The sequence below is a fragment of the Meleagris gallopavo genome, chromosome 13 (assembly GCF_000146605.3).
Source record: "Meleagris gallopavo isolate NT-WF06-2002-E0010 breed Aviagen turkey brand Nicholas breeding stock chromosome 13, Turkey_5.1, whole genome shotgun sequence".
Classification (NCBI taxonomy): Eukaryota; Metazoa; Chordata; class Aves; order Galliformes; family Phasianidae; genus Meleagris; species Meleagris gallopavo.
The window spans coordinates 11,638,697-11,663,194 of NC_015023.2; the positions used below are offsets into that span (position 1 = coordinate 11,638,697).

The following is a 24,498-nucleotide window of genomic DNA, read 5'->3' on the forward strand; positions in this document are numbered from 1 at the left end:
TGGCTGATTTGTGACGCTTCCCAACTTGACCAAGGGCAAACTCCAGAGCCTCATAGCTGTGAGTGACCTTTCTTCCTCGTACGTGGAGATAGATAAATGTCAGGGTGGATGTCTGCCACCTGGCTGGTGCATCATCCTATCCATTTTTATACATGCACCTCGAGCCTGCATTACATACATATGTTTAGGGTTTTTTTCTGTTGGTGATAAAGCTGAAAACACAGCTTGTGGTGGAAGAAAAGGGGCCTCTTGATGTTAAATATTGATACCAATACAGAAGGGCTGTGGCTGTGAGTGTCGGAAGCCCCAAAGCATTAGCTCAGAGATTGTGCTCAAGGCCATGGGGATCCCAGTGCTGTGTGAAGTAAAAGAAAGGGCTTTGTGAAGTGCTAACACGTTTCAGATGCAGGCATAATGGACAAGGTTCTATTGGGTGTGCAAGCTGTGGACTTGCAGGGCTGAGAATGGGAACGGGAAGATATAGAAAGGAATGAGTCTTGGGAAGAGGCCCCGGCAGAGAATTTTTTATTTACTTTGATTTGTGATGTAACTGAAAAGAAAGCAGCTGCCCAAAAATCCAGGCGCCTACGGATTGATTGCTGTAGAGGAAAAGGCGAAGACCCCATTCCTTGGAAATGCTTGGGCATAGTGAGTTGGATGTAGTAGGGTGTCGTAATGGCCAGCACCTCTCTTTGGAGATGGCTGCTTAATTTGCTCCATCAGCTGATCAAGTCCAACAGGCATCCAGAAGGCACGATAAGGGCTGGGAATTTCAAAGCAGCTTTCGGCGTTACTCTCATCTCTCAATTATTTTAGGACTCAGAGCCACAGGCAGAGTTAATCTTGGGGTTTCTTGCCCCTTTTCCAACACAGGATCCATGACGTGGCTTGTGCAGCCTGCTGCTTTTCAGAGAACTTGTGAGCAAAGGCATGGCTTTGTGCAGACTGAGTGTGCTGCTTCCAAATCCTCGCTGACTCCAAGCCTTGCTGTGCTGGGTCTGACACATTCTCCTGCAGCTGTATTTGCTGAGCAGCACCTGCTGGGGCACAAAGGTTCCAGCACTGCCTCCACGTTTTGAAGCCCCCCTTGAAGATGGAGAGCTGGCTGTAGGGTGTTTTCTGTCTCAGTGCTATCTCAGTAAGCCACGTTGAGAGGTTCCCCTACAGGCATGCTCTTGGGTGGTGCTGGAGACAAGGGCCTAGGCTAGCTGGGCACTTTGGGCATTGAGTGACTTGCAGTATCTGCTGCTCCCAAAAGTACTTTGCACACTAATCTGTTGTGGAGACTGTGTGGACAGCATCATTTGTGGCTTAGAGCTCAGCCTTTGTGTCATCAGAGTGCATCTCTACACGCTGCTGCTAGTGCTGATGGTCCTTGCAGTCATAGCTCACCCACTATTACTTTGTGATACCTTCTTCATTTTTTTCTTAAATTAAATGGAAGCTTCAGTTTCACACATTTCTTTCCAGATTTCTTTAAAGCTCTTTCGTTCACCCCTCCCTGCCACTGCAGCTTTCCCTGGTAGATTATAGCCTGCTAGAAAACACAGAGCACATTGTGAGGCCCAAAGCAGGAGCTGACTCAGCAGTCCTTCCATTTAAGCCACTGCCGTTCATGGAACAGGAGGTTAGGTTTAAAATGCTTCTGCCAAAAAATGTTGCTGCTGTAACAGAACTGGTGCCCATTTCATTAGTAGTCGCTGCATCCTTTGACTTAAGCTTCATAAAAAATTGCAGCCCACTACAGCCTTAACTTGAACACTGGGAAAGAGGGTTTTCCTTTCACGTGCTGGAACAATTCTGATTTTTCCATGAGAAGCGTTTGGGATTTCCTCCGCAGATCTCTGGAAAAAGGCCGTGTCCTTGGCATGCCTTGTGTAGCTCGGTGGCCCCTGTCGTTAAAGGATTAGACCCGTGTAACTGGAGTCCTGGGAGCTGCCAAAGGGAGATGGATGGGCCCGAATGGCAGCGTGTGGCTGGTTGCAGGTTTGGGTCCATGCATGGTCTTTCTGGATTGGGTCCTTCTGCCCTCCGTGGGGCTTCCCCAGATCCTGCTGGGATCCGCAAAGAGCCTCCCACCTTCTGCTCAGACCATCCCAGCTCTGAGATATGGGATAGATCTGCAGCCATTGCCTTCAGCTCCTGGCAGGAGCACCGCCGTTATTCTTCCATGCTGCAGGGACATGTCACTGCCTTGCTGTGCCTCATCTGCTGAGAACAGGGGATGGAAACGGTGCTGGGTGAGTCTTCCTTTCCCTTCCTACTGTCCCTGCTGCTCAGAGCAATGCTGGAGCTTGTGTGTATCCAGAGCTGATTGGTGTGCCCAAACTAATCCCCATGAAACCAGCTGCAGGCACGGCAGCAATGAAGGACTGGCTGGGGTGGCCAAGTGCTGCTAATGTGAAGAGGAAGAGGAATTTTATTGAGTTTCTGCGTTCTCTGTAGAGCCAGAAGTGATGACCTAGGTGATGTTCCAAGGAGAAAGTGGCTTTTGAGGAGGGCGGCGGCCTGGGAGCAGTGCTTCACGTGGCAGCGCTGGGAATGGCGGCTGTCTGTCATTCCCAGAAATACACTCAGTGCCATTTTTCCACCAGGAGAATTAGAAGTTATGCAGGCTCGGCCTGCTTTCGTTAATGGATTTAAAACAGGTTTTGGCAGAAAGCAGCCAAGCACATCAGGAACGGAGTAGAAAATATTCTTCACGAGTCCAAGAGCCTGGAAACTGCCTCTCACACATCTACAGCAAATGACAAATGCTGTTCTGGTTGTAATCTGAAATCTTTCTCTTTTCTCCCTCCCCGGCATCCATCTTGTGCATGAGTGCTTAGGCTGTTTGTTAGCAAATTTAAAGGCACAGAGCTATTGTGGAGTCACCGTCGGACTCCTGCACGGGAGGAGGGGCATGTTGCATTAAAAGGTACTTACTAAAGCAGCTGAATTCAGTTTCTTGATTGCTTTGGCTACAGCTCGAGGTGCTTAATCATTTCCTCTTTTATTTCTTCCCTTGTCTGCTCTGCATTTTTGACAGGTGATTATTAGTGCTGAAGGAGCTGACAGCTCTGGTAGTCTCAAGTGCTGCCGAAGTCCTGATGCTAGTTACAGTGCACACAGGTTGCCTCTGAGTACTTGGAAAGCAAGGTAGAAAACTAGCACAGTGTGAAGCGTGTCTGTCCAGGGCAGCACCTGCCGTGGTCCAGGTGCGGGCGGAAGGGGGAGGGCTTTGACTTCATGGGGTGTACTGCAGGCTGGGAGCTGCGGAGCGAAGCAAGCTCAGCGATGCCCAGATGCAGTGACAGCAGGTCTCCAGCTCCATCTGCCTGCCTTTCTCCCAGCCCTCCCAGCTATAGTTCCCCACTGACCCCAGCTTCTGGGTTGACTTTTCACATTCTGCTTACAAAATTCATCTTGTAAGTGGATGATTCTTAATTTATCCAAGTCAGAAGGAGAAAGAGGTCAGCATCAGACCCAAACCCAGCGCTTGAATACCTGTCTCCTCTGCTGGAAGGCGGTGGGGATGCTCAGACTGGTTGCTTGGGACATCCCAGTTACGCTGTGTTGCAGGTTGGGATAAGTAGCACGCAGGCTGCAGCTATACTTTGAGATCTGTTGACAGAAGGAGAAACATTCCACCGTGGAAGGGCTTTGGAGGAGAGCCTCATGGACAGGGTTTCGACAACCGGAACTAGATGATGTTTGAGGTTCCTTCCAGCCCAAGCCATTCTATGATATGGTTCTAACCAGCAAGTACTAAGTCGAAATTAATTCTGTGAAGGGCCCTGTTTTAACTTCTTAGTGTGTGATAGAGACAATGCTTTGTGGTTGTCACTGAAGTTTGCCAGGGTCCTACTTCTTGCACATGGGGACCACTACTTTCATGCAGAAGTTATGCTGCTGTATTATGTTTTCAGAATAGGTAGGTGCAAGCTATGAAAGTTGTTTTTCTAATGTGTTGTAGCTCTGCTTGTTTCCTCACCCTTAGTCTGTGTCTGTACACTTCTAAATAGTAGGAGGAAGAGGGCAGAGAAAGAACAAAGGCTCATAATACAAATGGAAGGAAACTAGGGAAATTCAGGAGGAAATGGACAGTGAGAAATACAAAAAGATCCAGCTGTGCTGAATGCATGGACTGTGAGTGTGTGGGGATGCTTTCTGCTGGGTATTCAGAGGGGGCAGCGCCCAAGACCCGCATTGTGGAGCTGAACTTTCCTTTGAGTCAGTGACCTATTCAGACACCTAACAATGTCCATTATGTACAGTCAGCTTGTTTACGCCCAGTGCTGGACTTCATTACCTTTTTTCACGTACAATAAAACAATATCATCCTTGCAGAGCAGCCAGGCCTAGCTCTGTTTTGTTCTGTATGCCTGACTGTCTGCTCTGAGCAAGCACCTCAGTTTGTGCTTGATGGCAAGATGCCCAAGGAGAGCATCTGCTGATGAAAACACTTTCTTCTTGGTTGACTGATAGCAAACGTCCCTTTTCCTCAAAGGACAAGGTGGGGGAAGTAGCAAGGGGTTGACAGACTTGCAATGATCACACCCTTCCCTGAGGCGCTGCACAAAGGTGAGTCCAAAGCCACACTGGGGCCTGGCAGCACCAGCCCATGGTGTTCCTGCATCCTTGTAGGATGGAGCAGAGCAGTGGAGCCCGGGGCACTGCGAGAGCATGCCTGCCTTAGTGAGGTGAGCAGTGCAGTTATGTCCTTGCAGATGGAGCTGCCAGCCTGTGTGAACTCTGTGTAAGTTTGCTCTGCAGCTAGCCCAGGGTTAGCCTATAGAGGAACCCGCTGAGAGACTCCATGCTCCCTGCAGAGCTCAGCACAGCAGCTGCACGAGTGCCTGAGCTTGCTCCATGCTAGAGATATCCTCTCGGCCCTGAGTAGCCCAAGGCTTTTGCCCTGTTACTCAGATACAGCTCCAGCACCAGCTGGCACCAGTTGTCGTCAGGTCACGTGGCCATGCCATTGCTTTAATGAACGTGGGAGCTGGAGTACAGCTTTTGGATTAGAAAGCACGGCGTAAGATAGGACTTGACCTTAGCCTGGAGTTTTCTGCAGGAGAACATCATTCTCAGCTGAGGGAGGTGCACAGCAGAGCAGCTGTGAGCAGTGATTGAAAGCGCTGGAGCTGGAAATAACGTTGGGTTTTGTTGGGAGAGTAATTTGGGCACTGGAGCAAGTCTGTGCAGGCAGCAGTGCTTTCTCCTTCTGCTTAAAGGTTGAAAGCATCTTGGCAGCTCACTTCTTCAGTTGCACGCCCTTGTTTTGTTAAACCACCACTTCAGATAGGGCTGCTTAGCTGCTGTAGATGTAGAGGAAAAAATGAATTCTCTGCATTCAGGGAAACATCTGTCATCCTTCTGAGCAGAACCTGCAGTGAATGCTGTTCGTGGAGCACGCAGAGAGCTCCAGTTTCATTCCGCAGCCATGCTATTGCTTCCAGGAGAATAGGACAGGCTGCAAAAGGTGGAGGAGGTGGTTTAGCAGCATTGCCCCACATCTCCAAAGTCAAGCGGGGCCTCTGTGAAGCCCGGGATGTGTGTGCAGCAGCTTTTGTTCATGTTTGTTCTCAGGATGTTGTGCAGCTTTGCTAGCTGAGCCCTTTTGATTGTCTTAAGCATAGTATCCAGAATACTGGGCTTCGGTGCAGGTCAGCCTGAGCTGTGCATGCCTGCCGTGGATCTTTGCAGTAAGAAGTGAGGAATGGAGCAGTGAGATGGGGAAAAAGTAGGAGCTACAATGCAGCTAGATAATGTCAATCTTATCGTTCCTTTTAATATTCATTGCCAGGCACAGCGATCCAACTTTGTCATTTTTAAGTTAAGTAACCCTTAGTCCTAGTCAGCTTCTGTCTGCGAACATGAAAGGGATGACTGAGCCCACAGCTGCTAACAGCACATCTCAATTACTTATATTTCACTAGGTATTTAAAGATTTAGGTCTGAGCGTAGAGGATGAAAGGGTTTTTCTTTATCTTTTAATAAGAAATTTGTCTTTGCAGCAAGGAAAAAGAGCAAGGACTGAAGCATCCAGCAGCACACTCCTCTTCCCTGCTGCCTCCTCCGTGTGGGCTGGGGGTAGGGAGATCCCACAGGGAATAAAACCACGGCCCTCTTGGGCTCCTGCTCACCACAGCCCTGCCCCACTTCCCAAAATTGATGGGTAAGGACATGTCGTGCTGGAGTTCTCATGACATAGCCTTGCTTGCAATGCAAGAGACTGAGCGATGTACGTGGGAATTAAATACGTGGGGCTTTGCACGCTTTAAATATGAACAACAAAGGGAAGGATCATCTCTTCTCAGTGCCTGTAATGCGAGAAGCTTTGAAAGATCCCTGTAGTCATTTGCTCTTACTGTCTCCACTGACTGACAAACCCTTTTGGGAAAGGACAGTTAGCCTTGTGCTGCTGGGACCTGGTGTAAAACAAAGCCAGCAGCTCTCGTGTCCCCTCAAAGGCAACTGCGTATTGCAGGAGCAGAGCTGCTCTCCTTGCAGTAGCTGTGCAATCTTAGAAATAAGAAAATATATGGTCACAGTGATCATAGAAACCAGTGTAAGTTAAAACTGTTCAGGAGAAGGGTGTGAGCAGCTCCCACACAGCCCGAAGCAGCAGCCAGCGCCACGCTGACAGGTCACAGCAAGCAGCAGAGAAGCTTCAAGGGAGTTTAGTTTGGTGGTGAGCTGTTGTGTGTGGTGTAACAGCCTTCATTAGTGCCTTGGGATGCTTGCTTTGCTGTGAGCTGAAGGAGGGAATGTGGATGGCTGTTGTGGCAGCCTTGGGGTGAGGTGGAGCAGGGTACAGCAGTCCCCATGTGCTCCATGCCGTCAAACTGAGCTGCCTGTGTTATTCTGCAGCTCCAAGCACAGTGAGGGTGAAGGTCCTGGAGATGTCCAGCAGCTATAGAAGAATTCCTTGTCTGATGTTCCACTGCACTGAACCCTGCCTGTATTTGTGCTTGGCTGAGAAAGCCTGGTGGTGCTGTGGAAGTGCCAGTAGCTCAGCTGCACGCCTAATCCAGGCTGGGGATTTTCTCTGCTGTGCCTTCATTCCTGTGCTTTTTAGGCTTATCCAGTTGTTACAGCCTCAGGACCAACCTGATGGCAAGAGGTGTGAGGTGAGGAGGAAGTCATCCTGCTGGGGAGATGTAGCTGGGAGCCAGTATGCACCAGGTGTCTCCAAGCCTGCTGCTTCATCTCTTCGTATCCCAGGGTTGTGTCCTTCCTCTCAAATGACTCCTGGGATGGAAAAGATCTTGTTGCAGTGGTTGAACCCCAAGAGCTGATTCTTTTGCGTCACCATTCCTGGTGCTGCCTGCACCTTTGGTCCCTCTGCTCATGCCTTCATGCTCTGGCCATCCTTTGCTCCCTTGAGCTCTGAAAGAAGTGCTTGGTGCATCAGGGGAAGTCTGCCTTAGCCCCATAAAGCGGGGGAGCCAGGTAAAACCAACAGTTACCCTCTGAAGTGGCTCCTTGGGACAGTACAGATGCACGCTTTGCTCTTCCACAATAGCTGAGCTCTGCTCAGGTACGCAGCCCACCTGGGAGATGCTCCTGCAGGATTCCGCTACAAAGGAGAAGAAAAGTGAGGGGGATTTTTGTTCTTAATGTAAGAATCCCGCATCTAAGCATCTATGCCTCTAGGCATCTATTTAAATGGTGAGGGCTGTCAGTTTTTCTTCCAGCAGAATTTATTCTTTTGCTGATACTGCTTCTGTTTGCAGTTAGTGTAGCAATAACAGAGATAGGAAGCTCCGGTTCTTACCTGCATGATGTCACCGTGCTGCCCACTGGGCTTTGGGCAGCTTTATTCTCCTCACTGCGAGGCAGGAGATTCCATCAGGGCCCCCAAGGCGAGATTCAGATGCTCACAGATGGGGTCTGGGTATCTGAATCCTCCAGAGGGAATGTACTGGGGGAGTGTAGTTTGCAGTGTTTCAATTTCATGGCCAGAGGCAATGCTCTGTATGGAAGTAGTCAATATCATAGTCCTGGGTCTTACACAAGTCTGGGATGAAGTCCAGCCCTATCTTACGCATGCCCCGGAATTGATGGGCTGCAGGAGTGATCTGCTGCCTCAGTTTAATAGTCAAAGTAGAGAAAAGTTGAGGGCATAGTCTTTGTTTTTTTGTTTTTTGTTTTTAATTATTTTTAGTTCAGAAGAGCACATCTCTGCTAATTGACTGTTAAACGAGATTGCTTTCTGCAAGGCACTCACACACACACAAGCCTTTAAGGAATAACGCTCTGATCAGCTGCACGCTTAAATACAATCTGCCTAATGACTGCAGGGCTCAGAGCATCTGACCTTAGGGAGCCAACGTTTTGGGTTAAGGAGCAGCCCCTTGGGCTGGGGGCCATGCTTTTTTCTGAAATGCTAATCTTGCAGACAACAAAGGCTGCTTTTTAATCTCAAAGGCAGTGCAGTCAGGTTGGAGCTATAGCTCTTAGCTGGAGGTTTCCAGGGCTGCACGCGTGTTATCGCATGTCGGGACCACCGGTGAGCCACCCACTTGCCTGTGCATCCTTTGGCCCAATTGCTGCGCATGCAAATATTGGGTGTTTGTGTATGTTTACCCCGTTTGGAAAAATTTGAGCCCTGAGGGATTGCAGCTTCCTTCTGTTGTGAAGCAACCCAAGCAGAGAGCCGGCTGAAGAAATGCTCCTTGCTCGCCAGCCGTGCTTCTAAGGGGGGTCTGGGAGCTGCCATGCTCTGTGCTGGGGTAGAAGGAAGGCTGCTGCTGGAGCTTTGGTTTGGGGTCAAAAAGGGCTGGGCGGAAGGAGGGGCTCTCTGTGAGCAGAGGCAGGCATGCTCCTTCCCCCTGTAAATCCTGCTGTGCTGTGCATGGCCCCAGCAACCTGCTTGTTGTGGGGCATGGAGGGTGCTCACACTGCTCAGGTGCTTGTCCCCCATCTCAACTGGCTGATGCACAGCATCCCGAAGTCGTGATACCACACAGCAGGGGGGAAGTGGGAAGGAGAATAGCGTGTGCTCTGCTGTATTAGAGCCAATGCAGAGGGTGTCTTATTGCTGATATTAAACCTGGATGAGGGTAAAGAGAGAATGCAGCTGATGCACAGCACCTGCCCCTCACAAATGCCCAAGCCTCTGGAGACCCAGCAGTGATTTTGTAAATCATAAGCAGGTTTCCAGCCTTTCCTATAATGGTGCTTTTACACGCTACCCATTGAATGGCCTCAATTACTGGTGCAGCAGATTAATCTATAAATTGAGGTAGGTTTAGAAAAGCCATCAGAGAGCAGCATTTAGTGCATGGTGCCTCGTTCAGTGCTGTTTGCCTCTGGTTGCTCTGACCAGGCAGATAATGCAGTGCCTTGTACTAAATCATGTCACAGGGAGAGCGCTGAGATGCGGTCTGGGTGCAGCATGCATCTGCAGGGAGAAGGTTTCTGCATGCAGCAATGTGCACGTGAAATAAACAGGAGTGACGAGATCTGCCCTGACCCCCAGCATCCAGCCCGCCCCTCTTTTCTGCTGCAGAGCCCCTGGCTGTGCTGCTGCTGGTGTGACCTGAGCCAGGGATCAGCCTGGGGCCACATGCTGCTGTTGCAGCCCCGCGTGGAAGCGGAGCCGCTGGCTGAGCTGAGTCAGGTTGCCACCTCTTGGTAAGGTGACATTACAGGATGTCTGCCCGCAGACTTCGGTGGCCTTTTCTTTGGGAAGGGAAAGGAGGGGAGGAGGTTTCCTTTGTGAGGGCAAAAGGCTTTAAACAAAGCCTAAATTCTGCAGCTGCTGGCTAAGTTAAAAAAAAGAAGCACTGGCGCTGTGTGCTCCTGGAGATGAGCCTTTCCCAGCTCCTCCTCACTCAGAGACCATCTCTTCTGGTGCCTTTCCTTTGTGCTGCTTTCTTAGACGAGAATGGCCTGAGAGTTTCTTCCCTTGGCAGGGTTTTTACCCTGCTTGGGTTTTGTGCTCACAGAAGCGTGTTGGGTTGGATTGGGAAGGACAGTTGGACTAGGTGGTGTTAGGGGTCATTTTCAACCTCAGTGATTCACTGTGCAGGGACTTTCTCGAGGGAATGGCTGAGGTTTGATTTGATATTAATTGACTCCTCAAATCTCTAACAGCAGACCCTGAAGAGAGCTAGGCATTTGAAAGCCGTGAGGTAAGAGGAGGAGGTGCGGTGTGCCCCTGGAGCCCTGGGGTGGCTGTGGCCCAGCTGGGATGCGCTCTGTCCTCACTGGGTGCCTGCGCTCAGGTCACAGCATCTCCCTGCACACTTATAGTCAAGCTGCAGCCTGCATTTTCCAAGGAGGCATCCACTCGCAATGGAAAGACTTAGAATTTGGGATCCACCACATCCTTTGGGAAGCTGTTCCCATGGTTAATGCATTTACCACGTAACTGTTTCAGCTCCCTGGAGGAGATTGAAATCTCTGCTGGCAGCCTGCCTGCCTTACTCAGTGCTGCTGCACTGCTCTGTGGCCCTGGGACAGAAGCTCTGCTACAGAGGGGCTGGGTGACCTGACCTATGGCTGGGGACCCAGAGCTGCACCCTGTGACAATGAGCATGGATGGGAGTTGCTTTGGTCTTCACTCAGCAGCACACTGCTAGTCCTGTGCATGCACAGCTGCTTTGCCCTCGGCAGCTGGTGGGTCACTCAGGATTTGGGAAATCCTCCCATCCCATGCAGGAGCTGTGGGATACTCACCAGTGAATTCTAGAGACACCGTGTCACCAAGAGCCCAGCTGGGCTGCTGTCCCCATTCCACTTCCTAAGGAGCTTTTGGGGGGTAGATAGTGACTGTCAGACCTGCTGCTCTGTGCAGGAGCTACCGGCCATTCTTCTTGCCCTCCAGCCAGAAGGGGACAACAGAGCAAGGTGACACTGGGGTCCCTCTGGTGCCTGGCAGTCTATTTCCAGCCAGGTGGATCCTTGGGACAGAGCAAGGCTGCCAAAGCTTGAAGGCTTGGAGGTGGCATTCAAAGCACTTCAGCCAAGCCCTGCAGAAAGAACCCACGAGACAATCTTATTTTCTCCTATTCTCTACATTTCAGGCTCTCTGCTTTTGTCTCTTGGTTTGTTACTGAGCCATTTCTGTGGCCATCAGCTGTATTCAAAAAGCAAAGAGCACATCCTTTCAGCAGTTAACTTCCCATTGCTTTCAGAAGGCTGGACTTCAGCTTCTACACAGCAAACATCTTAGGGCATTTCCCTCCAGTCGTTGCCCCTGCAGTGCCCACCCTGATGGGCTCTTTTCCAGTTCTTGATCTGTGATGGAGCAGCAGTGTGGAGGGGGAGGTAACTGACAGACACACCAGTGATGCTGCCCTTCCCTAAAGCAATTAAATGTGGTCGAGTCCTATTTCTTGTTTTATGGCTGCTCGTAGCAGTGCCCAAATGTTGATGGCCCCCCGTAGGCCCACGTGCTGCCAGAACTGCCTTTCCACTGGAAGTTAATATATGATAGTCATGCTATTTATTTCCTTGCATGACACTGCAAAGCAACTGCTGCCCTGGTGGCTCAGGCTGGTTACTCATTACAGCGGTGTGTTTGTGCCAGAAAGCCCGGACGCTTGCTCACCCTCCTTTAATTTCCTGGGAACTTTCCCCTGTCCCAGGCTGCCGAGCTTTGCAAACATTTGCGGGTGGAAGGCGGTCTATTTGTTTTCATCGGGACTTTGCTTAAAGCTGTCGGATTAATTGCTGGGGGTGGGGGGGCCCTCCTCGCTCCTGGCCTGGCTTTCTCACCCCGTTTTGATCAAAGCCTGCTGCGGTGGGAAGCTGACGGGGCTGAGCGTGGAACCCTGGGGTCCCGTGTTGATGGAGGGCTGTAGGGGCAGTTTTCTCAGGCTGTTGGAGTGCCTGGCACCGTAAAGAGCAATCTGCCAGCAGCCCTGGCTGCTCCGCCGTCCCCACGCATTCAGTGAAATCCCGTTAGGCTGGAACAATTCCATTAGCAGCACTGCTCCGCACGGTCTGCAGCAGCCCCTGCGCCGATCAAAGCCGAGTCCGCGCAGCGAGACATTCCCTGCGTACCTCGGGGCTGCGCTGAGAGCCCGAACAAAAGGTTTGCTGTTAGACAAAGGAGAAGGAGCCGGCCTCTGAAGGGAGGCAGAATTCCTCCTCCAGTCGCCAGCAGTTATTTTCTGGCCGGTTTTTTTTAAGGGCTGGTTTGGTGACCGTGCGTTGTTTTGCGTTTGAAGATGTCAACGTTTTTAAGGTCTCACGGCGAAATAATGTCAGGGCCGGCAGTTCCAGCAGCTCCGAATGTTCTCAAACAAATGCCTTTTAAGATAAAAAGCGGTCTGTGCTTGATCCCAGCCCAGCGCTGTGGCCGTGGTTGTTTTATTTGAAACCTCCACGCTGAGCTCAGCGCAGTCGTGGGAGCCACGGGTGCTGGGAGTTGTTCATTCACTCTTATTGCTGTGCCTAAATATGGGTGCCGGTGTGCTTTGCAGGATCAACTGAGTCCACGTGAGAACAGTTTGGGGAGTTCTGATGTTTTAGCTGACAAGATTTTAATGACCGTCTTTAGCTTTCTCTTCCCTCCCCTGGGCTACCATAAGCTGATCAGCTCAGCTTCATTGTGGTTTTGCACATTGCAGTAAATTCTGCACATGGAGAATGCGCTCAGGGACCAGTCAGCATGCAGACGGTGTGTCTCCATAGGGCAGGGCACAGGTAGGTGTGTGCTGGTGGGTTTGCAGTCTCTGCATGCCAAGTAGGTGGCCAGGTCAGTGCTCACAGCCCATCACTGCGCAGTCAAACCAGGTGCCTGTCTCCAGTGGGAGGAGCGGGTCTGCTCTGTATCACACTGCGAGTTGCTGAACCTCCCTGGTGGAAGCTGCAGCCTCCAGCTGGGAAGGGACAACTTGTCCAGCACTTGGCCTTGGTGATGGTGCTGACGGGGCTGTGGCTCTGGCTGCCCACCAAGTCCCGAGGGGAGGGTTCCCATCCATCAGCTGAGTGCTGGAGCTGTCAGAAGGGCTGCTTAGCACCGACTTGGAGCCGTTAACGTCTTCATAGCATCAGGAGTCAGCTGAACGCCGCAGCTCCTTCAATTAGGCTCCTGTTGAGCTCCATCCGTTGATACTGTAACGTCGTTGGCTGGCCCCACTGCAGTGCCTTGGAGGAACGTGCTGCTGGAACAGCCTCCCTCTGTGCTGTGTGCTGGGCAGGAGCCAGCTCCGGGCTCCCCAGCGTCACCCTGATGAGGAGGGCACTGGGTTTTGGATCTGCTCTGCCCATACAGCCTGGGGCAGCTGCGGGGACGCTGGTACAGAGAGGCCCTGTGTTGCTGTGCCCTGTCCTGCGGTGACAGCCCGTGCTGCACAGCCCCATCAGCACAGCCCTGTCTTGTTGACAACAACCTCGTAGCAACTTTGTCTCAAAGGCCCAAGGAAAACACGGTGCTTCCTCTAGCTCTGTGGCCTCAGCGCCAGGAGCGACAGAAAGGCTGCGGGCCTCAGCAGGAAGCCTCAGTCCCTTCCCTAATGAGGTCTTCCTGCCGATAAGGGGACTGCAGGGCAGGGGCTGGCTGAGCCAGCGAGCCCCTGGGTTCTGGCTTGGGGGTGAACGTGTCCTCCAGAGTCTGTGGAAGGAGCCTCCAGTCCCAGCATCTGCCAGAGAGGTGCTGTGCTGATTTGGGTGCACACGGAGGGGCACAGCATCCATCAGTCCTCTGATCTTGGTGTGCATGGAAACCCATTTGGTTCTGCTGGTCGCAGGCTGATGTGGGAGCATGTTTCCTTCCTGAAGGTGAGGTGCAGTCTGCCTTAGAAAAACAGCATTGTGCCACTTGTGAAGTTTCACATAAATTCACCACGCTGGATTAATAATAAATCCAGCAATAAACCCATTGTCAGCATACCAGAGCATTGCCCTTGGACGAGCCTGCAACTCTGCTGCTGGGAAGTGGGAATGCCACGTGACACCATCAGTTCCCCACTGATTATCTTTGGCTGCAGTTACCACCAGCATCAAGTGTGCCTGCAGCCACCCTACCAAGGCAGCATCCAGCACTCGCTTAGCCTGTCACATCACCACGGCTTCTGCATGCCAGTGGCAACCACATCGTCTTGGCTGTGCTTTGACTGCAGAGCTGTCAGTGTGCCCTTGCTGGCAGCCCCTGGTTGAACGCTCAGCCCCCCACTCAGTGAGCAGGCAGGGCACCAGGCAGGTTTCATCAGCTGGAACACTGCTGGGATGAGCACTCTGCTCACAAAATGCACGATTTGATTTGAAGGGAGGACAGGCAGTCTGCTGCAGTGGGTAGGAGTCTTCCACTTCTTAAAATGAAGGTATTTACTGGCTGCATCAGTTGCCCAGCTGTGGTTAGTTTGTATGAAAACCATTTCCTGCTGTTAAGGGATACTGTTTGGCTTCACAGCCATTCGTGGCAGGAACAGATAGGAGTATCTTCTCTGTGCTCTTCTCTCTGCTGGGTGAGTCTCACCTACATCCCCCCATCAGAGCCTTTGGGGTGACGTCTCCAGCCGCAAACAATGCTCTCAGCTGATGATGACAACCTGGAGCGCTTGCAGAACATTGCTCTCATCGTTTGTGTGCATCAGTGACTGCTCTTAGGTGTGTTTGCTTGTGCTGTGTCCGAGAAATGTTCCTTAAGAAGAAGGCTGTTGGCTAAACATCAGTACCATCCTGTTTTGTGTTCAGTGTTTTCTTCTTATATATTAAGACCTTTTGCTAGAGAAGCTGTTGACCACAGGAGGATCCAAGCAGCAGCAGCAGGGTTTGCAGTCTGCATATTCCCAGGGAATCAGCAGAAACAGAGAGTAGAGGGCTTGTGATTCCAAAAAGGTGAGCAGGGAATGCTCCTGGCTCCTTTAGTAGAGCACCCATTGTTCCCTGGTGATGGACAGTGTGAAGTGTCATTGCTCACTCTGCCATCTGAGCCTGCTTTCTATCAGCTCTGGCTCACTCTTGGTTGGCTGACTGGTGCTTGTTCAGTTGCTGTCTGGTCTCCAGAGGTGCTTCATAGACTGATGGAATGGCTTGGGTTGGAAGGGACCTCAAAGATCATCTAGTTTCAATCCCTGTCCTGGGCAGCGTTGCCAACCACTAAATCAGGCATTAGATCAGGCTGCCCAAGGCCCCATCCAGCCTGGCCTGGAACACTTCCCCAAAGGCAGTTGTTCACAAAGACAGGGCATCCTTCTCCAGGTGTTACTCCTCAGTAGCTGTGGGATGGGCATTGTGAACAGCGTAGGCCAGTATGCAGAGATGTCTGAGATAGGCTGTCGAAGGATGCGAGTCAGGCATTGGAAACCCTGGAGATGTTTAAGAGACATGTGGACATGGCACTAAGGGACATGGTTTTGTGAATGGACTTAGTAGGTCAGGCTGCTGTTGGACTAACCTTCAGGATCTTGAAGGTCTTTTCCAGTCCAGGTGGATCCATGAAACGTGCAGGCAAATGGGAGGAACAGCAAAGGAGTGGTGCGAAGCTCTGCCTTTGGGCAGCGGGCATCCTCCGTGTGATCAAGGAAGGAAGTATCCTTGGCAGCAGCAGTGCATGCACAGATCTCCCTCAGTCACTGCCTCGTCGTGAGTCAGTGGTGTCACAGAGCTGTGCACAGAGCACACGTCACAGGCTGGGCAAGGAGCTGCGTGCAGTGCAAGGCATGCAAGGCGTTCCTCCTGGTGCTGCTGCCAGCAGCCCTGCAGCTGGAGCCCATCCTTGCTTTGGACACTGCGCTTCTCGCTGCAGTGAGTGCGGTCAGAAGGCTGGAAGTGGTGAGGAATGAGGAAAGCTTGGAGGAACGGGGGTTGTTTAGTCTAGGAAAGGGCAGGCTGAGCGAGGCAGGCGTGAAACGCTTTCAGTCATAAAAGGCTGTTGCAGAAAGTGAGGGAATGATCTGTTCTGAACAGCTACTGGAAAATGATAACAAGAAAACTCACACAAGTTGCAGGCTGATGGAGTCCCAAAACCTGCAGTGTGTGCGGGATTGGCATCAGAGCACCCAGAAAGGAGAGCAGCCCGACTCACTTCGCTGGAACCATCAGGCCCTGGGAACACCATTCTCCTATTGCTCAGGGACTTTTTAATTGTGGAAAGTGAGAGCATGGCTCTGTGTCCTCAATAGGCAATTGTCCTGGTTCCTGTCCCTAGGATCCAGTATGTCTTAGCAAATTACTTTCTCTCTTTTAAATGGCTTGGTGATTAAAGATGCCACAGCAGATACCCTTAATGAGTGCAAAAAGGGTAATAATTCCTCATGCTGGCACTGAATGCAATTAATCAGGCCCCGTTACTTGCTTTTTAAACAGATGAGGCATTTAAGGCCGAGCAAGTTTTTAATTGGACTTTAATGTCTCTCATTTACTTCATGTTGGCACGGGTGTAGGAATTCCCACCCCCAGGTTCGCTGCTGGGTTTATTCGGGGTGATGAAAGGCTCAGTGCTGAGTGAGGAATCTGCAGCAGACCTGCACGTGTCCTTCAGGCCATGCTGCAGGGCAAAAGCAGCCCATCCCAGCACTGATAGCAGCCCACAGCATTTCGGGAGCAGTAGCCTTGCACCCTGCACCGCAGACATACAAAGGAATCCGGACGTGGTCCCAGTGCATGCTGTGGTTTGAGCCTGAAGGCTCCCACGCATTGGAGAGGTGTCCGGGGACACAGCCCCTATTTCTGCATCCTCACTTCTCCCACTCTGAGGGCATCAAGGTGAGTACATCTGAGAGGTTAGGTCTGCCCCGAGAAACACATTATGGAATACCTCACGTATAACACCTTCCGCCTGCCAGCCCGGATTGCAGGTTGGATCAGTTGTAGTGCTTCCTTGGATCTGTCTCAGGGCATCCTTAAGCCACTTGCTGAAACCCACAGCCCCATGGCAGCACTAATTATCTGCACAAGTCAGTGCCTCTGCAACATATTGGAAACAATCTGAGGTATCGAAGTGTGGCAGACGTTTGTCCTCCATCCCTTGGATTCTCTTCAAATAACCTCCATCAGTCTGCCAGCTCCTGGCCCAGGGCACGGCGAGCTGCTGCACACAAACACCGCCCGGCCGGCGGCAGGCAGCGCCTCGAGGCATGCTTGCCCAATGTTTGTTTGGTTTTGCCTGCTTGTTTGTCATACCTCCTCTGCTCACAACCTGAGCGCTCATCTGATAGTAGGGCTGGTGGTTGTGCAAGGCTCGCGTGCAGTCCTGGCCGCAGAACTGAATCTCTCCATTTTTATCCCATTCACGGGACCAGGGCCTCTTGCACCATGTTTCTTCCCCCAGCGACCTGTAGATAAGGATCCTTGGAGCCATCGTGTCCTGCAGAGTAAGGGAGGATGGGGGACAGTGTGAGGATGAAGCCGTGCTGCCTAGAGAAGTTGTACGGGCTGCCCAAAGATGCTGTGGGTGCCCCATCCCTGGAGGTGTCCAAGGCCATGGATGGGGCCCTGTGCAGCCTGAGCTGAGGGGCACGCAGCCCACAGAACTGGGTGGGCTCTGAGGTCCTTTCTATCTAAACCTTCCTACAATTCCACAATTCTGTTACTGCATGATGGTGTGGACATTTCAATGGGATGTTCAGGGAGAAAGGTGAACAGGAGAGCCCCCGGTGTGCTCCGTGTCCCTGCAGGCTGCAGGCACACTCCTCTGCAGTGCACAGACTGGAAGAAATTTGAGGGCCAGGCCCTGGGATACTCCTGCTCCTCTTCCCACAGACCCCGAGCTTACTGAGATTCCCTTAATTCAAGGTCTTGTCCCCCACATATACCTACATCAGGAAGCTACAGCCCCAAGTGACCATGGCCAGCCGTTCTTGCACTGTGAATCTTCTGGCTGAGGCTCACAAAGATGTCATTTTCTTTGATTTAATTCCATGTAAACTGCGGAATTATTTTGCTTTGGAGGGCTGCAAATTATGGAAGCATAAAGCACGCTAATGATGCGATAAGGACAGCTCTGGATGCGTTCCACAGAGCGGCTGTGCGGGGGCAGGACGTGCCTGCTGCCGCCTGGGAGCAGCGGCCGCTCACCTGGGCCCCCTCCCCACATTCCCCCGTTTCTCTGGAACGAGAATCATTTCCTCTCCGGCTTTTTGCAGAGGCACGGGCCTTGCAGACGTGGAGCTATCTCTGGAATGTGTGTAAACAAGGAGTTGACGGGATGTTGGTCCCCCCCCCACTCTCCCGGGCTGGTTTAAGAAGGGGTTAATGTGAGTTTGCTTTGCTGGTTCCAAGCTTTGAGAATTGTCTTCCCCCGGCAGCGACCTGCTGACCCCAATCCTCTGTGTGCCTTTCCCAGCAGAAAGCGGAGCTTCGGGGGCCCCGGCACGCGGGGTGGGATTTCAGCCCTCTGTGAACAAGGAGAGGAAGGACAAAGGTGGTCCTGGGAGCTGGGAGTGGTGTGGGATCCCAGCGCACGGCGAGCTGGTGTGCCATGGGATGGGGCTGCCCATGGGATTTAGGCTGTATTGGGAACGTTTTTCACTGAGAGGGCGGTGAGGTGCTGGCACTGCTGCCCAGAGAGCTGTGGTGCCCCATCCGTGGAGCTGCCCGAGGCCATGGGCTGCCAGAGCTGGTGGGGACAGCCAGCCTGCAGCGGGGCATTGAAAATGGAGGGTCTTTGAGGTCCTTTCCAACCCAACCATTCTGTGAGATGTGACAGGAGCAGGTTTGCATGCAAAGGGCTGTTCCTGGTGGCAGGTTCTGGTGCTCCTGTCTTACAGGTGGTTGGAGCGTTAAGCAGGGGGACAGAAGCTTAGAAGTGGTGCAGGGGCTGGGACAGCACGTGTCTCAGTGGGGTTACAAAGAGCTCCAGCTGTTTGTCAAAAACAAAATGAAATTCAGACGTAGGTGTGTGAGTGCACGACTGATGAGAGCAGCATGGGATCCAAAGGATGTCTGGGCTCAGACTAAGTGGCAGCAGCCAGAAGCTAAAGCTGGCTGAGGTCGAGTTGGAACCTAACGCCGAAATGGTTAATTTCTAGATGTGTTGTCAGCACTGGTGACGCACTGAGGCTGGATCCCTTCCAGAAAACAACACTTTAACCCGAAGACAAAGAGCTGGGCTTAGCACGGAGGTGATCAGTGGAATGGCTTGGCCTGGTGTATACAAGGGGTCAAGCTGGATGATTTAATGATCTCTCTTGGCCTGAAAGCTCTCTGTTCTCTTAAGAAGATAAATGAAAAAGCCCTTTGACAAAAAAGCCAGCACTCGAGCTGTGCGTGTAATGAACTCGGTGCTTCCAGGGCAGCGGCCGAGCAGCTCTGCGGGCAGCAAGACCCTGCCTGGAGCTGCTGGGGCTGCCGGCCATCTGCTCGCCACCAGCCAGGCCACCGTGTGCACACAATGTGTCTCAGCCCCGCTGCTCGTTGCTGGCCCCTGTATTGAAGCACGGTTTGCTCCTTGTCTCCCGCAGGGTGAAGAGGCCGAGCGGTATCAGCAGCCTCCTGGGGAAGATCGGCTCCAAAAAGCAGAAGATGAGCACACTGGAGAAGTCCAAGCTGGACTGGGAGAACTTCAAGGAGGAGGAGGGCATTGTGGAGGAGCTGGCAATCCACAACCGAGGGAAAGACGGGTAAGGGGGGCTGGATCTGATCGCAGAGCTGCATTTCCCACCACTCCTACGTGTGTAGGAACCCATCGCGTGCCACAGAGAGCACGGGAAACCTGTGGGATTTCTTAGGAATTTATTCTAAGGGTACGTAAAGCTGCTTTAGGTATTACAGGAGGACAGGTGAGGCCTGCGGCAGGTACAGGCAGACACCTCTCGCTCTGCTAACAGCCTCGTGACCTCAAGCCCAGCTGACGTACAGCCTGCCTGCTCCTTATCTCACCTGCTGGTGGCCCGAACCGGTCTAACGCAGTGCTCCACAAGGAAACACGATTGCCTTTGCCCTGTTTTGTTTTAAAAAAAAGAGCAAGTCTCCAATGGGGATGTATGGTTTCATCTTGCTCCTCCAATGGCATGCTCCAGCTGCATCAGCCTGCCATCCCCCTGCATTTAAACGTATGCAAACCCGGAGCAGCTGGCAAGGTGCGTTACAGATTAAGGCAGAGCTGGGCATTGGTTGTGTGCACCAAGCAGTGCTCACGCCAATGAAGTTAATGGAAATGTCATAAATGCAAATGACAGTGCTGTAAATAAAGCAGAAAGCTAATAACATGCACTGCGGGGAACGATAATAAGATCAGAAGTGGCATTTCCACTGCAAGTGCTTTGCTAAGCTTGGGAAGATGGAACCGCTTTAGTGGACAGCTCGTAAAGTGTACTTTTATGTAAGCTGTGCTTTTGTTCTGTCTGCAGGAAAAACTCAGAGCTTCTGCATTCCAACAGCTTTGGGTTTGGGTTTCGGATCGGAATTTTATAACGGCTGCTTTCTTAAGGCAGGCTGACAGCCTCTGCCCCTTCAGCAATCACTTGAGCAATCATTTACACATCTGTGAAGACCGCAAGGAGCGGTTCTGACCCTTCAACCCAGCAGAGCACCACCTCTCTGCTGGCGCTACGGGCGTTACAGACCTCTGCTCCACACCTTGCCTTGCAGATGGGAACATCTGCCTGGCGAGGAGAGCACTGTGTCCCTGCTGAAACACCGCGTGTCCCCACTGCATGGTGGCCACCCCCACCCCTTCTTTCTGCTGGTGGTGCCCGAGGTGCGGGGGGACACCTGCTGCCCCCTGCCTGCACCCACCTGCCCTCATCTCTGCTTTTCCGCTCCTCGTATCTTCTGTCCCAGACCCGCTTTCCCCCGCAGCGGGACCCAGGCTGTGTCAGACCCCAGGGACCTGTCCTGGTTCTGCAGGGAGGGACAGAAGCTGAGAAGGGATGCAGCAGTCTCACTCTGTCACTCTGATGTCTTTTATAAATGGAAATGTACAGCAGCCTCCAAATGGGGCCAGCTTTGTAGGGCCGGCCCAGCGGGCAGCGCCTGAGGGCTCACCCTGGTGATGGATGGAGAGTGGCAGGGACAGCAGGCACCGTGGAAGCCTCGCAGCACCCTCATTAGCAGGGGCAGCCTCTTCTCCCAGAAGGTGCACCCCCTCTGCCTGCAGTTCATCAAAGCTGCCCCTTTCCCTGCCTGCTGATGATTTACTCCTCTGTGTTCCCCACGGTGCTGTTCTCTGGCCGTGGGATGACATTGTGGTTCCTACTTTGGCTGTTCCTGGCCTGTGATCTGCATCAGTGCCCCGGAGTGAGCCTCTGCCCAAGGGCTGCCTCCTGCTGAGGGGGTCTGCTCTCGGCTGCCCCACGGACCATGCCTGCGGTCTGTGCTGAGCCCAGGAGGGGGAGGAAAACCGCACTCCCAGGCACCGTGACATTGTGATATGCGAAGGAACCCCCCCAGCTTCCTTCCCCTCACCTCTCCTGGCCTGCTCCAGGCACAGGTCACTCGTGGGGACAACGGGAAGCGGCACTCCCTCACTGCCTTTCCTGAGCCGGTGTGGGGTGGAGGTCTCAGCACGTGTTCCACTCACCCTGCCTGGGCCAGATGGAGCCTCCTCCAAAGCCAGCGCATCATCCTTGTGGCACCGAGCGGTGACTCCGAGCTGGGTATGGCAGCAAGGAGCTGACCCACTTCTGTCAGCACGAGGCGGGCTGAGATGTGAAAACGAGGTGGCAGGGATAATGCTGGGGACCGACACAGGGAGCTCAGCTGCTGACACAAATTGGGATGAAGTAATGGAAAGGCATGGCGATGCCAATCCTTCCTCTTGGTCTTGCTTGCAGGCAGGGACGAGCCGGGCACAGCAGCTCGCGTGCCTTGTGCTGAGCTGGGCCTGAGCACAATGACCTTGTGGTGACAGCTGAGTGTTTGCCACTGCAGAACAAATGCAGAACAATTGTGATGATTCAATTACTGCTCCTGTTTTGAATTGCAATTTCGCTCCCTCTGTAGGTTAATTAGTAGCACAGCCCCGGGCTGTCCGTGGCAAAGGTTTGCAGCAAAGTGCATTAAAATTCATCTGCGTGGCATAAACAAGCAGCAAGGTGCTTTTTGTGCTCGCTTCCTTCCTTGCAGTGCTTAGTATCTGCAGATGCCTGATGCACAGGGCGGGAGGGCGGAGGCAGCCACCCCTTCCCTCTGCCCGTCCCTTTTGGTCCCCTTTTCCCAGCCACAGGAGCTGCTAACACCACCTCTGCCTCTGCTCCCTGCAGGTACATCGAGAGGAAGGCGTTCCTGGAGCGCGTGGACCACAGGCAGTTTGAGATCGAGCGCGACATCAGACTGAGCAGAATGAAGCCGTGAGGGCCGGGGATGGCCGTGGGGTCCCACTGGCTCTGTGCCCCAGCTGGGGGATGCCAGCCCCCGCCTGGCCGCAGGGCACGGAAACTGTTCTCTACCCAAGCCTGCACGTCTCAGCAGGTTTTTCCTTTTACTGTAATGTTTGGGGAGGGTGCTTGTCTGTGGGCAGGGTGTGCTGTGAGGGTCCCATCACCCGGCAGGTGACGGAAGTGACCCCGTGGCACCGATCCTTCCCCACCGCTGGGTGCTGCCGTGCTTGCACGCAAACCAGAATCCAGCTCTGCTGACGTGTGCGGTGGTGAGAGGGGTTGCAGGAAGGCTTTGTGGCTGCTGCACAGGCTGTGAGGCTGGAGCCCTGCTCTCCGCTCTGCCAGCTCCGCAGCCTCCCCTGCCCCTCCTCGCTCTTGCCCAGACAAAGCCGAACTGTCTGCACTTGTCTGCGGGGTCTGATGGTGCTGGGGGTTTTTGAAGCAAGCCGATGAAGAAATCCTCCCTTGTTTGCTCCATCGAGGAGCTGAGAGCAGCTGCGGCAGGCAGGCCGGGCCAGGGTCTGTTCATGTGAATAAAGTATTCCATCCTGGCGCTCCGTGTGCTCACAGCCTGGCTGCTTTGGGAAGCGGAAGGCAGAGAAATTGAGGGTCACTGTTACAAGCGTGCGACCACCATTGTGGAAATCCCTGTGTGGTGTCTGCGTGCCCCCGGTCCTCCCAGCTCCCTGGGCCGTCCCCATGGGATGCTGTAGGGCACGGGCAGCCACGGCCACCTCCTGCACTGTTCCACGCCAGCACCACCCCATCCTCGCTGCCGGCGTTGGCCCCGTGCCTCGGCCCCGAGCCTGGGCTGAGCTCTGGGCTCACGTGTTGGCTGCTGAGTCAGCCCTTGTGCTGGGGATGCGCTGGAGATGGACATGAACAAAACACCACGTGCTCGGGGAGCCCTTGGCCGCGTTACACACAGGGTGCATCAACCTGCTTCAACGAGCCTGAAATGGGACGGCACCAAAGCGGGGCTGCTGGGACAGACATCTGCGCCCTCCCAGCGCTTCCAAGCCAGTCGTTCCATAGCAGCAGGGAATGGCTGTGCCTCTGACGCCCGTCCCAGGCCGTCCCCGTGCTGTCCCAGCCCTGCTGCACCCCGGGCAGGGTGGGGGCCGGCGGGAGGTGGCAGCTCCAGTTCCAGCACAGGGCTCTGCTCTGCTGTCCTCTGCCAGCCCTCCCCGGCGTCCTGCATGTTTCCTTGCTTGGATCATGTGTTTCTTGCCTCCCTTTCCTGAAGATGAGGAGTGATTAACAGGGCTGCAGAAAACACAGCTTGGCTGCTTAGGAATTGGGGAGAAAAAAAAAAAGGATAAAACACATTAGAAGAGCACTTCGTTTGCTATTTCCACCACCTGCCCTCCCGCAGAGGGCCTGGCCCAGAGCCCCCGACTGCACTCCCCCCGAATGACTGCCGCATCCCCGTGGGCTGGGAGCTGTTTGGGCAGTGCTGAACGGCCCCTTGTGCTCGGCCCCAAACAAGGCTGCCATTGTGTGCGCCCGCCCCACGGCTCTGCTGCGGGGTCCCGTGTGGGATCCATCCCAGCTCCCCATTGCGCAGACTGCAGAGAACGGGAACGTGACTATTTTCTCCCAGGACAAGCTATGGGCTGTGCCAGGGCACGGGCAGCCCTTTGGGAAGGAGCAGGGCTGGCTGGAGCCTGACAAAACGTCCCTGCCCCTGGTGAACGTGTGCCCAGCACCCAGAAAGGCACGGGGATAAAGCCCTGTTGTGATCCTGTTGTGTCCCGTGATATTACAAGCCAAGAGGAATGTCCTCATTATTTCCCCAATATTGAAGTCTAATAAATCCCCGGCTGCCTTACAGGATTTATTTATCCGTTCATTGCTAGGAGACTCAGTCCCGTGTAATCCTATTGCTGCTCCGGGAGGCGGGAGGCAGCTTTCCGAAGGACGGAGCCGTGAGGAAGCGGCCAAAAGCCAGAAGCCAAAAGCCTGTGCTCCACACGGGGCCCCTGCTCCCATTGGGGCAGCTCCAGCCCCACGCAGGGCCCAGTGCCACCCCTTCCCCTCACAGCGGTCCCACAGAGCTGTGCCTCCACTCGGTCCTGGGCTGGGCTCACTGGCATGTCATGGAATCGTTGAATCATAGGATGGTTTGAGTGGGAAGGGACCCTAAAGGCCATCTGCTCGCACTCCCTGCGCTGAGCAGGGACACCCACAGCTCCAGCAGTGCTCACAGCCCCGTTCCCTGACCTTGGCTGTCTGCAGGGATGGGGCAGCACCAGCTCTGTGTGCAGCCTGTGCCACCGCCTCACCGCCCTGA

The 24,498-nt window shown here is 53.4% G+C and overlaps 1 protein-coding gene across 1 annotated transcript in view; it reads left to right on the forward strand.

Moving 5' to 3' along the window:
* LOC100543321 (breast cancer anti-estrogen resistance protein 1) overlaps window positions 1–22,762 on the forward strand; it is a 52,210-nt gene extending 29,448 nt beyond the window's left edge. The window contains 2 exon segments of the mRNA XM_031555409.1: window positions 19,347–19,505; window positions 22,089–22,762. Coding sequence (XP_031411269.1) covers window positions 19,347–19,505; window positions 22,089–22,179 — 250 coding nt within the window. The 3' untranslated portion in view covers window positions 22,180–22,762.
* Window positions 22,763–24,498: the final 1,736 nt, after the last annotated feature.